At 33.5% G+C, this 19,869-nt stretch overlaps 1 protein-coding gene and 1 pseudogene across 1 annotated transcript; one reads left to right on the top strand and one right to left on the bottom strand.

The window, feature by feature from the left end:
• LOC110265396 (disease resistance protein TAO1-like) lies at positions 12,616 to 13,553 on the bottom strand. The gene has a single exon (XM_021108383.1). It carries the CDS (start codon positions 13,431 to 13,433, stop codon positions 12,663 to 12,665), a length of 771 nt encoding a protein of 256 aa, XP_020964042.1. The 5' UTR covers positions 13,434 to 13,553; the 3' UTR covers positions 12,616 to 12,662.
• On the top strand, positions 15,245 to 16,229 carry LOC107610551 (annotated as a pseudogene).

Below are 19,869 nucleotides of genomic sequence, written 5' to 3'. Positions count from 1 at the left end.
AAGAAGATAAAAATCATTATCTTAGTATGTATATAACAAAACTTCCATATCCTGCTAATGAATTTATAATGGGAAGATTTATAAGAGAAATAAATAGAGGGACAATTGAAAATAATTTTGGTGGTGCAACCTCTGCAATAAGAGAGGAAATAAAAGAACGTTGTATGTAAGAAGCAACTCAAAAAAGATTTGCAAATATAATTAGAATTTGCTGTCAGGATAATGAAGAGATACCCCAAAAATATGGGCTTAATAAAAATTTTCAAAGAAAAAGAAAATACTATCCAAACTGGAGAAAAAAGAGGTATTTTAGAAAAAGAAATAACAATAAAAACAAAAGACAAAAAAGTGACTATTGCCCGAATAAAAAAGAAAACTGTAAGTGTTGGTATTGCCAAGAAGAAGGACACTATGCAAATGAGTGTCTGAAAAAGAAGGATAAAAAGGATCTTACTAAACAAATAGAAATTGCTAAGTCTTGTTTTATGGAACCTTTAGAGGAATCTGATGATAACTTAGACTATATTTTTGAATATGTCTCAAAAACAGACTCAGAGACTGAGTAATAATGCCACATTTATTACTATAAAAATAGCAGAAAAGTTTATAAATGCTTTTATAGATTTCGGAGCAACACAATGCTTTGCTAGTTCAAATATAAAACTTGATTGGAAAAAATTAAAGAAACCATTAAGAGTTAGAATAGCTGACAAATCAATACATAAAATTGACCAAAAAGCAGAGATGACTGAAATTTTTATTCAAAATTATAGGTTCATTGTTCCATCTATATATATGTTAGATTCTGGAATGGATTTTATCATAGGAAATAACTTTTTAAAGCTATATCATCCATTCATTCAAGAATTAACATATATAGTTTTAAAAGCTCTACACGATTCTTCAATAAATCAAAAATCAAAACGTATAAAAAAATACCAACTACTACTGTAGATAAGATCTTAAAATTTAAAATATTTTCTATATTAGAGACATGTTATTTAAATTTATACTTTCAGATAAATATTCCAAAAAATAATCTTGAAATAAAGATAGAAGAACTTTTGGATGAAATTTGTGCTGAAAATCCTTTAGATATTAAAAATACAAATAATGAGTTAGTAAGCATTAAACTAAAAGATCCTACAAAAGAAATAAATGTTCCAAATAAAATTCCTTATTCCGCAAGAGATAGAGAAGAGTTCTCATTAGAATGTAGAGATCTTTTAGAAAAAGGAATTATAAGATTAAGTAAAAGTCCTCATGCGGCTCCAGCCTTTTATGTCGAAAACAATAATGAAATTAAAAGGGGAAAACGAAGAATGGTAATTAACTATAAGAAGATGAATGAAGCAACTATTGGTGATGCTCATAAACTTCCAAGAAAAGATTCTATTTTAGAAAAAATCAAAGGAGCAACCTGGTTTTCATCTCTTGATGCGAAATCAGGATATTGGCAACTTCGTTTAGACGAAGAAACAAAGAAATTAACTGCTTTTACTTGCCCAACAAAAGAATCAACAAGTGTGTTGCTCTATGAATAGAATGTATTACCATTCGGATTAAAACAAGCCCCAGGTATTTATCAAAGATTTATGGAAGAAAATCTAAAAGAGTTAAATGAATTTGTTTTAGTATACATTGATGATATACTAATTTTTACGAAACAGGATAAAGAAGATCATCTTCAAAAATTACTAATAGTTTTAGAAAGATGTAAAAAAAAGGGATTAGTTCTTAGCAAAAAGAAAGCAAGAATAGCAAAACAAGAAATAGAGTTTCTTGGATTAATTCTATCCACTCAAGGAAAGCTAAAACTTCAGCCAAATGTCTTAGAAAAGGTAAACTTATTTCCTAATAAAATAGAAGATAGAAAACAATTACAAAGATTTTTAGGGTGTATAAATTATATTTCTGATCAAGGATTTTTAAAGAATATAACAGAATACACTAAAAGCTTATTTCCAAAAATAAGTACTAAAAAAGAATGGAAATGGAATGAAAAAGACAGTATACAAATTCAAAGAATTAAAAAATTATGTGAAAAATTTTCAGAACTTTATATTCCAGAAGAAAATGACTACCTAATAGTAGAAACAGATGCTTCAGACATAACCTGGTCAGGATGTCTAAAAGCTAAGAAAGGTATAAAAAGTTTGAAACAAGAAAAAGAATCACTAGATTCTAAATATTCCCCAAAGGAATTACTTTGCAGGTATATTTCAGGGACTTTTACTCCAACAGAACAGAGATATACCACCCATGAAAAGGAAACTCTAGCAGCAATTAAATCTCTTAAGAAATGGAAAATTGATTTACTACCCAGAGAATTTACATTAAGGACAGATTCAAGTTACCTAACAGGTTTCATACGATATAATTTAAAAGTTGATTATAATCATGGACGATTGGTAAGATGGCAATTATTTTTGTTACAATATCCAATAAAAATTGAATATATTAAGGGTGACAAAAATGTTATTGCAGATACATTAACAAGAGAATGGAGTTCGTCTACAACGCATTAGATCAAGAAATTCAAAAATATGAGCAAGAACTCGAAAAATGCAAGCATTGTCAGCAAATAAGAACACAGATCCAATCTCTCAAGAAGGCCATTGAAGCAATGAAATCAACACAACAAGCAAAACCATCAGAGTTCAGCCAGCTAAGTGTGGTGGACAAATCAGGTGAAGAAAAAATTTCAGAAAATAAAACAATTGCTGAAATCATTAAAAAATCCACCCAAGATAAAAAATATTATGTAATTTATAATGGCCCCATGAAAGGAGTATATAATGCTTGGGAAAAAGCAGCACCATTCACACATCAATCAAGGATAATTCATAAAGGAGGGTTTCTAACACTGGAAGAGGCAAAGAAATCCTTCAGGGAATATGAAGCTCTCCATCCGGAGCAAACCCTAAAAAAAGCAGATAAAGCTCCAATTCAAACCTAGAGAACAGGGATAATAAGAAACATTCCTACAAGGGCTGAAATCAAGGAAAAGAAAAGGTCTGTAGATCAAATTTCAGAGAAACTCTTAACATAGTCCTGAATTGGACTGAAGAAAAAAGGGCAATTTTGGGATATTATCCTATTGCCAAAGAACAGCTAACAAAGCTGGTTATATTTCCAGTATGGATTAATTGATACAATTTTAATTTTTAATGATCTAAAAATTATTAGTGAGTTTCCTGCAGGATTCATTGATGCAGTAAAAAGATTTAAAAATATGATTGACAATGTAAATCCAAGGGATATATCCCTAAAATTTACAAACAGTCAACCTATTTTTAATGAAGAAGAAGAATGCTTGGTTCCAGCACACCAAGTAATATTCATGTCTGTCTTCCCAGAAAATTTTCAACCAATTGATCAGATTCAAGATTTAACGATTTACAGTCATGTAGGAAGGCTAGCTAGCACACTAGCAAGGGTCTTTGAAAGAACTCAAAAAATAACGAAGGAATCTCACACAAAGATTAATTATAAAAGTAGAAATACTTTGCTTGTGTCCAGTAAAAGAAATGAAATTGAAGAAAGAGAGATGAGACTCTTGGTGGAATTTGAATCAGCATTCTACAACTTATCTGGACTTTTAGAAAAGCTCCCCGAAGGGATAAAGAGGAATCTCTGCTACTTGATAAAAAACAGAGAAGACCACAAGTGCCAGCTATGTGCCTCAGAAATATCTGAAGAAAGCAATAATGAAACGGAATCAACTCACATGATGAAAGAAAAGGACAATGCATCTGAGGGTCACATGATAAAAGAGGAGGACAGTGCATCAGAAGCATCTCTTAACATTATTGCGTAGTGACGTAAGCACTTAGGTCATAGAGCACCAACAATGTAGCTGGTGCAAGAGAACAAACAATGACGTAAGCAATGACGTCATAAGAAGGGTAAGGATGGAAATTGTCCATCAAACCCAACTATTATAAATAGGTTGCCTTAGGCAATTGTAAGGGCATCAGACAATAGAAAGCAGGAGGCTAAGAGTACTCATATGCTAGGAGAGCAAGGAGGAAGCTGCCAAGGCGATTCTATAGTCTGAGGAAGAATTCCCTTAGGAAAAAATAATTCTAAACTCCCTTCTGGAGTTAGTATCTACAATCTCCCCTCTGGAGATAAAAACACCTTATGTAAAATATACTAAATAAAGGAAGTTTTTCTCCAGAAAGGTACATCTTCATCCTAGTCTTTCAATTATGAATTATTTAGAAAGTTTAGAATTAACAGAAGAATCTGATTATTATAGATTAGCTGCTTTATTAGATAATGAAAAACAGGTTGTTCTAAAAACAGAATTAAATCTCAAATCCAATGAAAATTTTAATAAACAAAATCTTTTAAAAGAAGTTTTTAATAGAAAAAATATAATATACTATGGAAAAATTCAACTTGAAGCCCCTATAAAGATAAAATCCGCCAATGGAGAACTTGAAATAGCTTTGATAAATGATGAAGAATTGAGTAAACAGATTGAAAAAATTAAGGATCAACAAAAAAGATCTAAAATTGGATGGATTCATATTAGTACTATACAAGTCTTAATAAAATCTACATATATGAAAGAAATTAATTCACCAATAAGCTTAGCAATCTGTGACAAAAGAATTACTGATGACCCAATAGATCAAATAATTGGAATTGTTCATGGAAACTTGGCAAACGTAAATGTTAAATTCAATGCCCATCTTGGATATGCTATACCTTTATCAACTGAAAATCTTGGAAGATCTATAAGTTTGGCTTATAAATTTCATAGAAAGAATCTAATGGAACAAGACGATGAACCATTTTCAATTACATATGCAATAAATTATGCTTTAACAAATAGCCATCATAGTATAATATTTAAAAACAGAGAAAGAATTTATGTTGCAATAAATTATGCTTTAACAAATAGCCATTATAGTATAATATTTAAAAACAAAGAAATAATTTATGTCGATGAATTATTTCAGAAAATTGTAAAAACAGAAATACCAAAATATAAAGCTATTGAAAACCCAGTTCTATTATTAAAAGAACCATTAGGAAAATTAGTTTCATCGAATTTTCAAATAAGAGAATCTAAAATTAATAGCCCTTTAAGTTTATCTAAATTAAAGATTAAAGAAGAAAATTCTGAAATAAAAGAATTAACAAAAAAGGTCGAAAAATTAAATGAAACCCTAAACACTAAATTATGACAATAAATAAAGAAAAAATATATGTAACTTATCAAGATAAGAAACAAGAGCTTTTTGAAAGAGAAAATCGGTTGAATTATTTACAGTTTTCTGAAATAAATCAAAGAGCATTTGAAGCTCTAAAAATAATCTATGACAAGTTGAAAAAAGAAGTTGAAGAGCTAGAAAAAATGATAGAATCTCTAGAAAATAGTGATGAATTGATGATAGAATTTGCAGAAATTCTAAACAATGAAGCATACAAAGATTGAAAGACCAGAAAATAAAATAAAAAGAAAAAGGGCGAAAAAATTAAAAAGTAAAATAAAGGAGTATAAAAGGAAATTAAATAATCTTCAGATCGAAATTAATGACCTTATAATAAAGAGGATAGAAATAAGAATAAATATAAACAAGTTAGAGTTAAACTTAAAAAATTTATAAATATCTGGAAAACCATATTATGACTTAAAAGAGTTAAAGCTGTTAAAAGAAAAAATGGAGAATGAAGTTGAAAAATTAAAAAAATATTTAGAAACAATAGAAATTGTAGAAATAGAAGAGGTTTTTGAGGATTTAAGAAATTATATTAAAGAAAAAGACAAACAGATAAAATATTTTATATACAAAAAAGAATATTATAAACTAAAACAAGATTGAAAAACTATAAAAATCAGAATTATAAATACTAGTAATATGGTCAATACTTTTGAATTGGCAAATTATTTAATAGAAATTTCGAAAAAAAAATTAAAAGAAATAACGATTAAAAAAATTGGTATCAGAGCCAAGTTAACGATTAAGGGTAACACTTTCTCTTTAAGCAACACTTTTAGTGATACGCTTTTTCAACCACAAAAACAAAAATCTGTAAATCTGTACGAAAACACACCTGTAAATCTGTACGAAAACACACCTGCACACTAGATGGATCCTATTCAAGTAGTATTACTGTATTACTTTCTTTTAATTTTTGTCTCTAAATTTAAGGAAACATAACAATAATAGTATTTTTAGCTAAATATAAAATTATTTAAAAATTAAAATTAAAATGAATTTAAAAACGATATTACTTAATTAAAAGGGATTTACAATTTTTTTTTTTAACATTTTTATAAATTAGAGAGTACAAACTTTGTGTAAAAAACTGAGGGGAGCAAATATTTGATACAAAAATGACACCAAAGAAATCACTTTTGCAACTTCTCTTGAAATGTGGAATCTTCCAGTAGCTATGAAATAACGAAAACAGAGCATTAAGATCAAACGGATAAATGAGATTAATGTTGCTCGATGTTTGATCCAACCATCATTATATAGAGAGCAGGATGAATATGACGAGAGTCGTGGTGCACTGGGATACAATTCAATAACAAACGGATAATTTCACGATAAAAAAAAAAAAAAGAACACTCAAGTTCTCATTACAGCTTTTTTCACATGAATGAGCTAGCTAGGTGCCACAAACCTAACAGTAACACAATATATGACTCACCAAATCTACAATAAAACAACAGAATTTCCATTGTTCCCGCTATGTTTTGCTTCTTCAATCTTCATGTGTGCTTGGAGAGTGGCAAAGCAAAAGAATAAGTGATTGTTAAAGAATCCTCTTTCTATTAAAGAATAAAAAATAACAAACATATGAAAAATGAGTAAAAGAAGGATAATTAACTCAAGGAAGATTGGCCTCACTTAAAGGCCAATATTTGCGAGATTAATTTCTTTGCTTTTGACTTCCATATTTTCCTTTTCCTCTTCATCAGTTACATACCAATTGTAGGGAAGCTGGATTTTTGGCCCGATGCTACTGTTGTAGCTTTCACGCACATCCTCAATAACCAACCCATGATCATGAAGTTGGATTTCAGGGTCATCCATAAGATAATAAAAAGGGTCAATCTTACTTTGGCGTTTCAAGTTTCTTTTAATTGCCTCTATATGTTGCTTGAATACCATTCGCAGCCCCCAGTTCTTCATTTCAATCCCTGGGCAGGCTTTAAATGTGATATTGGCTCCTGACAAAATGGCAGTGTGGCCTAGAAATATAGATAATCCAGACATGGTCAAAATTTTGCTTCCTCGCAGTTTTAAACTGAGGGTTGCAGTCTAAATGGCATGGCATACAGAAGATTTCTACTGCTTGTTCACTTTCAAAGGAAAGATATAATGGACTTGGCAACGATGTGGACAGCCGATTATGTGAAGAACTAGAAACTGCCGAAGGATTGGTTACACAAAATGCTACACAAAAGGTAAAGCCAATGCAATTGTCATCCACATCTGCGTCCACTATCCTTATTGCTGATCCGCCCTTAAATTGATGATTGAAATACCACGATGGAATTTCATTCCCGGGGATAACAATGTCAAAGCCACACCTGAAATGACAAGGTTGCTGGTACAAGAGGAAACACACAAAGATATATCAGTAAGATCTCTCAGCAAAGGATTTTTTCTTTTCTCTTCTTCAAAAAAGAAAGTATCAATCAGACAGAAATTGTGTGAAAGACGAGAAATTTAGGCATAGAAGATAATTTCGCACCTCAATCAATCTTGTTAGCCAGACAAATACCCAATTTAGACAGCGACAATTGTCAAATATGCGACAACAAAACATATATAGTCCTAACCCTTGTATTAGAACAATAATAAATAGTTGTGTTAGAGTAATAATAAATAATTGAGAGTTAGTAGTTGGTAGCTAAATATTTATGAGGTTAGTTTGAAAAATGCTTATAAATAGCACGACTCTTTATAATGTAAACAACAACTTTAATACATATCTTTTATTTTCTTATCTTTATTTTCTTGTTATGGTATCAGAGCTCAAAAAGAGAAAGAGCTCTGTTGGTATCCATGGTGAAAACTTCAAACCCAAATAATCAGTCTCCATTGTCTTCTTCTCCTCTAATGGCAGAATCATCTTCTAACGTAGCACAAGATCCCATTAACCCTTTCTATATTCATCCTAGTGAAAATCTAACCTCTGTCCTTGTTACTCCTGTCCTTACTGGCAATAACTATCATTCTTGGTGTCGATCTTTTTCTATGGCCATCATCTCCAAAAACAAATATGGCTTTCTCTCTATTCCTTCTCCTCTAACTGATGATCCTCTGTTTCCAATATGGGAGCATTGCAATAATCTGTTGTCTTGGCTATTTCATTCTCTCTCTCCCTCTATTACCCAAAGTGTTGTTTATTTTTCTACTGCCTCTTCTGTATGGACTGACCTTAAAGAGCGTTTTTTCCAAAGTGATATTCTTCGTATTGCAGAATTACAAGAAGAAATTTATGCTCTTAGACAAGGAAATCAGTCAGTAACAGAATTTTATACCTCTTTGAAGACATTGTGGGAAGAGCTTGATAACTCACGTCTTCTTTCCGTCTGTAATTGCCCAGCCAAAACACATCGCTCACAAGATTTTATCATTCGATTCCTTAAAGGTCTTGATGAGCGTTTTTCTGTAGTTCGATCACAAGTTCTTCTTCTTGATCCTCTTCCGCCTGTCACCAGGGTCTTCGCTCTTGTCGTTCAACACGAACGTCAACTTCATAACGCATCTGGAATTTTGGACGATCAACGAACCATTGCTGCTGCCGTAGAAACTCGTCGTCCTCCTCTTGGCTGTGGTCGTGGGTATGCCTCTTCAAACCCAAGACGCGGCAACAGCGGTTCCTCGAAGATTTGCTCTTACTGTGGTAAAGGGGGCACACCGTGGATGTTTGTTACAACAAACATGGCTACCCTCCTGGCCACCCGCGTCATCCAAGGAGACCACGATTCCTTGATCGTGCCTCTGCCTCAGTTAATGCCAGCGTTGTGCGGACACCGCCTCCTGACTCTCCCACGCCGCCAGTTTCCTCTCATGCCCTAGTTCATGAAGAAATGACTCCTCAGAGAACACACACAGAGCAGGTTTTGGGTCTCACTCCAGCCCAACACAACATCCTTCTAGCATTTCTGAAAAAGGCTGAATCTCAATCTTCAGACAGCAAAGATAAAAGCCTCTCATCCTCCAACCAAATTGGGTTTCTTCCTGACCCAACTTTGGGTACTCATTATTTGTGTTCATTTCACACTTATTCTATTTTAAATAATTTTTCTGCACAAAATAAATTTACAGGCACTTGGATCATTGATTCTGGTGCCACGGATCATATTGCTTCCAATTTATCTTGGTTCATATCTTTTTTCTAAAATTAATCCAGTTACTGTTCATATGCCTAATGGTTCTAAAGTTACATCTTTTTATAAAGGTGTTGTTAAATTTTCAACTTCATTAGCTCTTCATGATGTTTTCTATCTACCTCACTTCAATTTTAATATTATTTCTATTTCAAAAATAACTTCAATGATCAATTGTCAACTTACTTTTTCACACTCCTCTTGTTTCTTACAGGACAACAATTTGAAGATGATTGGTTTGGATAGCATGAGAGAAGGGTTGTATGTTCTTGAAACCTCCATCACAACAAATAATCCATTTCCTACTCATACAATAAACACCACTCATTCAACACCCATTACACCTTTCAATTTATGGCATTTTCGTTTAGGACATCTTTCTGGACAAAGATTAAAATTTTTACATAGACAATTTCCCTTTATTTCTATGCCTCATGGTGAGCCTTGTGATGTTTGTCATTTTTCCAAGCAAAAGAAACTTTCATTCTCTCCAAGTTTTAATAAAGCTAATGTAATTTTTGAATTATTGCATTTTGATATATGGGGACCGTTTCGACAAAATTCAATCCATAATCATAAATATTTTTTAACTATTGTTGATGATTTCAGCCGTTTCACTTGGGTAGTTTTATTGCAATCAAAAAGCGAAATACAAAATCATGTCAAGAATTTTATTGCATTGGTTGAAACGCAATTTAACTTCAAAGTTAAGTATATACGTTCCGACAATGGACCGGAATTTCTCTTACATAATTTCTTTTTTTCAAAGGGCATAATTCATCAACGTAGTTGTGTTGAAACACCCGAACAAAATGGGAGAGTGGAACGTAAGCACCAACATATTTTAAATGTGGCCCGTGCTCTCATGTTTCAATCTAATTTACCTCTATCATTTTGGTCATATGCTATCAATAATAATTTTAAAACTTCTTTTGAAATTTTATTTAATAAATCTCCTAATTATAATGATATAAAGGTTTTTGGTTGCTTATGCTATGTATCAACTCTCATGGCTAATCGTTCTAAATTTGATCCAAGGGCAAAGAAAGCTGTTTTTCTTGGTTTTAAAAATGGGATTAAAGGGTACGTTGTTTATATTTTAGAAAATAAAAGGTTTGAAATGTCCAGAAACGTTGTTTTCTATGAAATGGTAATACCTTTTGCCACTAGTACTAAATCTGTTTTAAACATACCAAACCCCACACATGTCCGAAACAAAACAATTCCATGAAACACCAACCGAACAACCCATTTCCCTTCCCATTAGGCCTGAACTATTACCTATTGACCCACCCATACTTCATCATCAATCTAATACACCTCAGTTCATCTCTTCTCCTCCTTCACAATCCTTAACCTCGTCTCCTGCTTCCCAATCAGACATAATCTCTCCTACACCGTCTTCAACCATTTATCCTACCATCCGTCACAGTCTCCGTCAAAGACATTCCCCAAATCGTCTCGCTGACTATATTTGCGGCTCTTCTCTCACTACTCCAACTCCATCATCTTCAACTTGTAAGTATCCTTTTTCTTCTGTTCTGTCTCTGACCTCTCTTTCCCCTTCTTATCAAAAATTCATTTTATCCTTGCACTCTGAAATTGAGCCAAAGTCTTTTCAAGACGCCAATAAATATTATCATTGGTGCAGTGCTATGAAAGATGAACTTGTTGCTCTGGATTTGAACCAAACTTGGTCTGTTGTGGATTGTCCTCCTGGTGTAAAACCCATTGGCTGTAGATAGCTGTATCGGATCAAGCGTCGCCCTGATGGTTCTATGGAACGCTATAAGGCTCGTCTTGTAGCAAAAGGATTCACACAAACAGAAGGGGTGGATTTCTTGGAGACTTTTTCTCCGGTAGTAAAACCAGTTACAATCCGACTTGTATTAGCTCTGGCTTCCATGAAGAGGTGGCCTATCCATCAACTAGATGTTAACAATACTTTTTTGCATGGAGATTTATCTGAAGATGTATACATGACCTTGCCTCCTGGAATCAGTTCTAGTCACCCAAATCAGTGTTGTAAACTGCTGAAATCACTGTATGGTTTGCGCCAATCAAGCCGTATGTGGTATGAAAAATTATCCAAACTTTTAATTTCTTGTGGGTACCAGCAGACTCTATCTGATTACAGTCTTTTTGTCAAATTTATTAGTGCTGAAGTTTCTGTCTTATTGGTGTATGTTGATGATATTGTTCTCATTGGCAATTCTATTTCTGAGATGGCTACCATTAAATCTATTTTAAATCAGCATTTCAAAATCAAAGATTTGGGTACTCTTAAATATTTTTTGGGTATTGAAGTTGCTCATTCTGCTCAAGGAATTTCTTTGTCTCAAAGAAAGTATTGTGTTGATTTATTGGAAGATTCTGACTTGTTGGGTGCTAAACCAGCATCTATTCCCATGACAGTTCTACAACGTTACATCAGGACAATAGCCCTTTGCTTCCCGATCCTTTAATTTATCGTCGTCTTGTTGGCCGCCTCCTCTACCTTACTACTACCCGGCCTGACATTACATACGCAACACAGCAGCTTAGCCAATTCATGCCTTCTCCTACTGAATCCCATTTTCGTGCAGCAAATCGGGTTTTGAGATACTTGAAGTCTAATCCAAGCAGAGGTCTTTTCTTTTCCCGTGACTCTTCTGTTCATATATGTGGATTCAGTGATTCTGACTGGGCGGGTTGTCCGGATACTCGTCGTTCTTTAATTGGTTATTGTTTCTTTTTGGGAAAGTCTTTGATCTCTTGGAAAACAAAGAAGCAATCCACTGTTGCCAGGTCTTCAACAGAAGCAGAATATAGGGCTCTTGCAAACACCACCTGTGAGCTCCAATGGTTGATCAATATGCTGCATTTTCTTCAAATTTCAACTGATCGCACTCCTATTCTTTTTTGTGATAATCAGAGCGCTCTACACATTGCAGCAAATCCTGTTTTTCATGAGCGACTTGGAAGTTGATTGTCATGTGGTCCGTCAAAAGGCTCAAGCCGGAATGATGAAACTTCTTCCTGTCTCTTCTTCAAAACAATTGGCTAACATCTTTACTAAGCCATTGTTCCCTCATCTCTTTCATCTTAATCTCTCAAAACTAGGAGTTCTTGATATTTTTCATCCTCCAGCTTGTGGGGGCGTATTAGAACAATAATAAATAGTTGTGTTAGAGTAATAATAAGTAGTTGAGAGTTAGTAGTTGGTAGCTAAATATTTATGAGGTTAGTTTGAAAAATGCTTATAAATAGCATGACTCTTTATAATGTAAACAACAATTTTAATACATATCTTTTATTTTCTTATCTTTATTTTCTTGTTAGCCTGATTCCTTGATCCGGACACTGTTTTAAAATATCGTCCTCCTAACGGGTCATTGAAAAATGGGAGTTGAGGCAGTGAATGAAGATTAAAGCATTGTTCTAAGTTCAAATATGCTAGCCTGGAAAGCCTCCCAATCGTATAAGGTAAACTAGTGAAGCTGTTTCCCTGTAAATTTAGTCTTTCTAACCCCTTTAATTCCCCAATATCATCAGGAACCTTTGATAGATTGCAAAAGCCAAGATCCAGAAATGATAAAGCTTCCAGAACCTGTGAAGGGATAGACTTGCCAAGAGTTGTGTAACGTCTGCTAATAACAAGCCGAAGTTCTGAAAGGTTTGAGGAGCCTTGAAAATCTAGAGTATGAAGAGATGTCATACAAGCGATGCCATTAGGTCCCCCCTTAAGATTTATATTATCTCTCAAACTCAAAGATCTAAGTTTTTCAAGGGCCCAAATAGAGTTATGCATATGAACCAAACTTGTACATTGTTCAAGATCAAGATATTCTAGATTTAAGAGCCCCAAAAAATCTGGTGTACTTTCCAATTTTGTGCAGCCTGAGAGGTGTAGAACTATCAGAGAGCTTAACTTGCATTTATTATCACCAAATTTGAGTCTAACCAAACTACTACAGTCCCTCAAATTCAAGTAACAAGTCTTGTAAGAAATCCAATTGAAGGGTGGATCTGCTGTAGTTTTGTACATCCTGAAAGATCTAATCTCTTGAGATTTTTGCAACATTCAAAATTTGGCATTTCCGTAAGCTCTTTCGAGTTGCTCAAATCAATTCTTGTCAGGTAGACCAAATTCTATAAAACAGAATTCAGCGATCTGTAAGTGAATTTGTTATACTAGAACTTTAAAAAAATCTCGACAGAAAGTCAGTTTTCTACCAAAACTTTATTTCTGATATACGAAAGAAAATAAAAAGAAAGAAAATAAGAAAAAAAATGAGAAGAAAGAAAATAGAAAAAAAAGTAAAAGGATAAATATGTAATTTCATTCATGTTTGCTACATTTCTCTTCATTTTCATCTCATCTTTGGGATAAAAATATTTTAGTGGATCTCATATTATTTTTTTTCTTTCCACCCTATTTTCTCTTCTCATCCAAACAACAAAAAATTTACTTTTTCATTCATTTTTTCTCCTCCCATTTTCTTTCTCTGCAAATTCCCTCTATCCAAGCAATGTGTAAGGAAAAACATTTCGACCATTATTATGCAATAAGGCATTAGCTTAAATCATATTAAAGAAATGAATTAAGATATCCTAAAATGAGGAAGTTGCACTTTATTATTTTACCAATTTTCTATCTAAATTCTAAAGAAATTGTACATAACTTTAGTGTGTGCTTAGAAAAATTGTATTGCTTATAATATAAAGTCATTAGTCCTCAAATTCATGCATTTAAAAATATTAATAATTTTAAATATATAAAATAAAAAATAAGAGAAATTATTTTAGAAATTAATTTGATTGACTTTCATCAATTTTTGGGACTAAAAAATCACTTGCAAGTTGCAATAATAACATAAAGTGACATAACTAACAAATTATATTGTGACACGGGACACTAAATTGGCATGTAGACAAATCATATTTTAACATGTGGCACAATTTTATATTCTTGATTCTGTTTAGTGGTAAATTAAAACAAACTATGAAAATCTAATTTATTCTCATTTTTTTTATTCAAAAAATTTGAAACGAAAAATATAATAATAAAAAATATAAGTATGAAAAATTAACAAGAATAATAAAAAAATAAAAAATAAGTCATGTCCCTTGTTAATGTTTCTGGACACAATGTTTCTGTTTATGTCTCTTCTGTCAAACATAATTTTGTGTTTTTATGTCCCTATCTTAATGTTTTATCTCTATAAATAAACGCAATCTATGTTCCCATTAATGGCACAAGTTTGGTAAAGGTCTGTAGAAGAAGATGGATCTTCTCATAGAAACTATTGAACATTGTCTTTTAAGATGTCAATGTACAAGAGCTGTTAGGTTTGATCTCTTAAAGAATTTATTATTAAAACTCAATTCAAGGAATGATTGACTTCATTCAAGGAATGATTGACTTGGACAAAGTGTGAGAGGAGGTTTTGATTTCGATGGCAGCAAATATTATTTGGAAAATTTGGAAATCTACAAATGAATTTGTTTATACAAGCGCACAATTTTTTATCCACAAAATACAATTATCAAATCAAACATACTTTAAAAAGGTAGCTGAAGTTTTAATTCAAAGAATAAATAATATGCCTCTTAATATGCTGCACCTAAGTTTAAAACTTTTAAAACTTGGCGAAGACCAAGTAATAAATAGGAACCGAAGTGTTGAGTGTGAGTGAGTTTGTCTAAAATTGAAGGCTATCCAATCTATTTGACAAAAATAAATAAAAATAAAAAAAATAAAAACATACTTTAAAGAGAAGGAATAAAGAATCCAAACAATTCAATATCAAGATCAAAATTAAAGAAGAGAGGCATATACCATTTGGAGGCCTCCAATGCAGAATATGGTGTGTACAAGATCTATTCTATTACATGGAGCTGACGTAACATGCTTTTGAGAGTGTTTTTCGATTTATTTCTTTTAATTTTGTAAAGCAAAGACACTTATGGAATAATCATGAATTTGTTCCAAGAATTGGAGCCTGAGTATCAAAGAATGTACAAGAGGGTTAGAAAGGATAAAGCGTGGTGCATCGGTCCGGTGTCACTAAGCAACAAGGATCAGTTGGACAAGGCTCAAAGAGGCAACAAGGTTTCAACTGAAGGGTGGATGTATCAAAAATGGCTTGATTCTCAAAAGTCTAAGAGTGTAATTTATGTATGCCTTGGAAGTTTATGTAATCTAACTGCAATTCAGTTGATTGAGATTGGTTTAGCCTTAAAAGAATCAAAGAGACCTTTCATTTGGGTCATAAGGGAAGGGAGTTAATTAAAAAGGCTAAAAAAGTGGATTAAGGAAGATGGGTTAGAAGAAAGAATCAAAGATCAGAGCCTTATAATTCGAGGTTGGGCTCCTCAGCTACTAATACTATCACATCCTTCAATTGGAGGGTTCTTAACACACTGTGGCTGGAACTCTAACTTAAAAGCTATCTGCGCTGGTGTGCCAATGCTAACGTGGCCGTTATTTGCAGACCAGTTTCTGAATGAAAACTAGTTGTCAAAGTACTAAAAGTTAGAGTGATGGTTGGTGTGAGAAGTCCTATGGTGTGGGGAAAGGAAGAGGAGATTGGTATATTGGTTAAGAAAGAAGATATTAAATAGGACCAGAAAAGTTAATGGATGAGAATAATGGTGAATGTGAAGAGAGAAGAAAAAGAGTAAGAGAGTTAGCAGAAATGGCAAAAATATCTGTAGCACAAGGTAGATCTTCTCATAGTAACTTGACTATGTTCATCGAAGATATTTTGCATAAAAGCATGGGAAGTAAATGATAATCTAATTGTCAAAAACTAATGGCACAAAATCATGATTATTTTGTTCCATAGTACTATTATATGGAGTAAAAATCAATGGTGAAGTGTTAGGTAAACAATGATTATCTTGAATAATATGAACAATCACCAATCAAATAAAAATACACTACACCCTAATTTAATGCTACTAATTAAATTTACTCTTTTAACCCTATTAATTCACATTGTTTACACATTGTTTAAAAATATTGTTGGTTACCTATACTTTTCCAAATCAATATGGAGGCTCCAATAAGAATTTTATGTTTTTTTTTTGTAAAGCATGTCATCAATTAGTATTGGTATTAGCAAATTTATGTAAGAAAATTTTTTTCCTCCATTTTATTAAGTGTTTTTTTTTCATTTTTATTTTTGCTGTAAATTATGTGTCATTTTCTATTTTTAAAAAGTCATTAATTAAATTTTACTTATTTTGTACAAATAATCCTATATAGTCAAATTGCAATTACAAATAGGGGTGGCAACATGCATTTCACCTACGGGTATCTAATCCGAACTAATCCGGTCATGTAGGGTTGCGAACCCGATCCGCAGCAACTCAATCCACAACGGGTAGAGTAGGGTGCGGGTAGGATTCTTGTGAGTCGGGTAGGGTGCAGACTTATTTGCGACCAACCCGCATCCTATATATGTGATGTTATATATTTATATAAAAATATGTTTTAAGTAGATGTTGAACCAAAGATCTCTCAAAAAATGCAAAAGATCCTTAACTACTAAGAGAAGATCATTAATTTATAATTTAATACATTTTTTTTTACATAAAAGTCAGTTCTATTTTAAATTACCATCAAGTTATATAATAATGTTGCATTTTTTCTAACCCGCATGTAGAGTTGGGTACCTGTGGATTAAGAACAGGTAGGATTAGAATTGGGTATTCTCAACCCACAGGTAAAATAGAATTGAGTTTATATAAAAATCGCAACCTAGGAATAGAGTTAGAGTAAAATCCAAACTCTATCCTACCCTACTCTATCCATTGCCACTCCTCATTACAAAGGCATCCATAGAACACGATCACCAAACAAACATACTTCAAAGAGAGGGAGTTGCCGTATGGGGGCCTCCACCGCGATGCTGTGTTTGAGTTAGATTGTTGCAACTAGTGGAAGCATGCCGAACAGGCCAATTGATTTGGGCAGTTCAGCCTATTTTGGATTATATGAAGCATCTCCAAGATAGAATAGAATGACAAATTCAGTTTGCCAATTGCATCTGAAACAGTGCCTTCCATTGACTTGAGGATGGTTAAGGGAGAAGATAAATAGCTTGCATGCTTTCATTTGGGTGCCTTGTCTTTGATGAATAGAGAGGGCTTTGATCTTCTCTTTCTCTGGTTTGGTTATATCTATAGCCATGAACAAAAGAAAGGGAAAATAAAATTATGGAGGAGTACCCTCCAATTTGAATATAAACAAATTATATGAACCATATAAATGATGTAAGGGCATCTTGGCCAGTTTCACTACCTTTTCTTTATTGTTTTAAGGTAGTTTCATGCATTTTCTTAGTAAATAAGCAAGTTTTGGGTGGATATTCACTTACATCTTGATTTAGGCAAATATTGTGAATTTTACATGATTTCATGAGAATTATGCATGGATTGAATGACAATTGGGATAATGCATGATCTCATAACTTGGACTAAAGCTTTGATGCACTTTATTTGCTTGATTTCAGGACAAAGGAAGCAAGGAAGAGCCACGTTAGTAGCCGCGTTAGTCTAACTAACGTGACCACTAACGTGGAATGGGAGATAGCTTGCAACGTTAATAAGAAAAGTAATCGCCAATAACGTCCTCGAAGCCATCATAGCCCACGTTAGTTGCTACGTTAACTACACTAACGTGGTAGTTAACGTGGAAGAAAAGGGAGCTCTAGCGTTAGTGGTAAAAGTGAATACCACTAACGCTCCAAAGTGGCAATTGTCCACGTTAAGAGTCACGTTAACTCAGTTAACGTGAACTCTAACGTGGAAGAAGAAGATGAAACCAACGTTAGTGACATGCACCTTTGTCACTAACGTTGGACTAAGCCCATATTGGCCACGTTAAGAGCCACGTTAACTCAGTTAACGTGGACTCTAACGTGGAGGAGCAAGGAATAGCCAATGTTAGTGACACTCACCTTTGTCACTAACGTTGGACTAAGCCAATATGAGCCACATTAGTTGCCACGTTAACTCAGTTAACGTGGAAGCTAACGTGGAGGAAAAGAATGATGAGCCAACGTTAGTGACACTCACCTTTGTCACTAACGTTGGAGATGGCAACCAATACCACGTTAGTGGCCACGTTAACGCAATTAACATGAACTCTAACGTGGGAAAGGGGCGTTTTGGAGCGTTAGTGACAAAGGTAAGTGTCACTAACGCTCTCGAGGCTAAGGCATGCTCATGTTAAGAGCCACGCTAGTTATACTAACGTGAACTCTAACGTGAGAAAGGGGGGACTCTCAACATTATTGAAAAAGGTGAACCCCAATAACATGTGTGAAGGACCAAGAGGCAACGTTAGTGGTCACGTTGGTGCCACTAACGTTGAAGTTAACGTGGACCATCCTTGGGTTAGGAACGTTAGTGAAAAAGGTGATTGTCACTAACGTTCTCGAACCCACATTTTCACTTAACGTTAACGCCACTAACGTCCTAAGCTAAAGTCCATGCCTACTTCACACTCTCTCTGCAAGTAAAGCTAAGCCCACTGAAGATGATAACTACTTCAACTCAAGATCCAAAAGCCCATATCCAAGACTTGAAGAGCCAACTAGAATATCAAAAGAGTAGTATATATAGGGGTAGTTTTGAATTAGAGAGGAGCTTTTTGGCATTAGGAGAACTACACTCTGTATAATTTTACTTTCTCTGCAACTTCTAGTCTTAATTCCAAAATGTATTCTCCATCTCTGCTTTCCATTCCCAGAGCTATGAACAACTAAACCCCTTTCATTGGGTTAAGGAGCTCTGTCGTAATTTGATGGATCAATAATAGTTTTCATTATTTTTCTTCTTTCTTTTCTCTTGATTTTACTAGAAAGCTTTCAATCTTCATCCAATTGAATAGTTGTCTTGGAAAAGAAGCTATTCATACTTGGATCTCTTCAGAACCTTGGAAGAAGAATGAAGAGATCATGCTAAAAATGCTTTCTCATGTTGGACCAAATTGGGGTTTGGATGGGTATAGTGACATATAATCCTACCAACACTTTGATTTGGGAATACATGTGGTATAATCAGTGACCATACTTCATCTCTTCTCATGAGCAATTAGACCAAGGAATTGGCTATTGATCAAGATTTGAGAGATTGAATTACCAAGGAATTGGAATTCAATCACTTAAGATTGCCAAGGAGATCAATGAATGCATTGATTGAGGAAGAGATGAGAATGAACTTGATCTGGAGAATGCAACATCTCCTAAGCCCAATGAATTCCCCATTTCTGATCTTACCCATTCACTTTAATTCTTGCTAATTACTTTGATGTCCATCTTCCCCATTCCCCATTTAAGATTCTGCAATTTACTTTCCGCCATTTACATTCAGCTCTTTATTTCTAGCATTTATATTTCTGCTATTTACTTTCCCGCCATTTAATTTCCTAAAATTCTCAAATCAATTTCTGCTTAGCTCAACTAGAACATTCCTCTAATTAAAGTTGCTTGATCAATCAATCCCTG

Source organism: Arachis ipaensis, chromosome B08, assembly GCF_000816755.2.
Source record: "Arachis ipaensis cultivar K30076 chromosome B08, Araip1.1, whole genome shotgun sequence".
Classification (NCBI taxonomy): domain Eukaryota; kingdom Viridiplantae; phylum Streptophyta; class Magnoliopsida; order Fabales; family Fabaceae; genus Arachis; species Arachis ipaensis.
This window is presented reverse-complemented; position numbering and strand designations above follow the sequence as displayed.

Bases quoted from the DNA above. Each gene is read 5' to 3' on its own strand.
- LOC110265396 (XM_021108383.1), bottom strand. From the start codon at position 13,433: ATGTTGCAAAAATCTCAAGAGATTAGATCTTTCAGGATGTACAAAACT.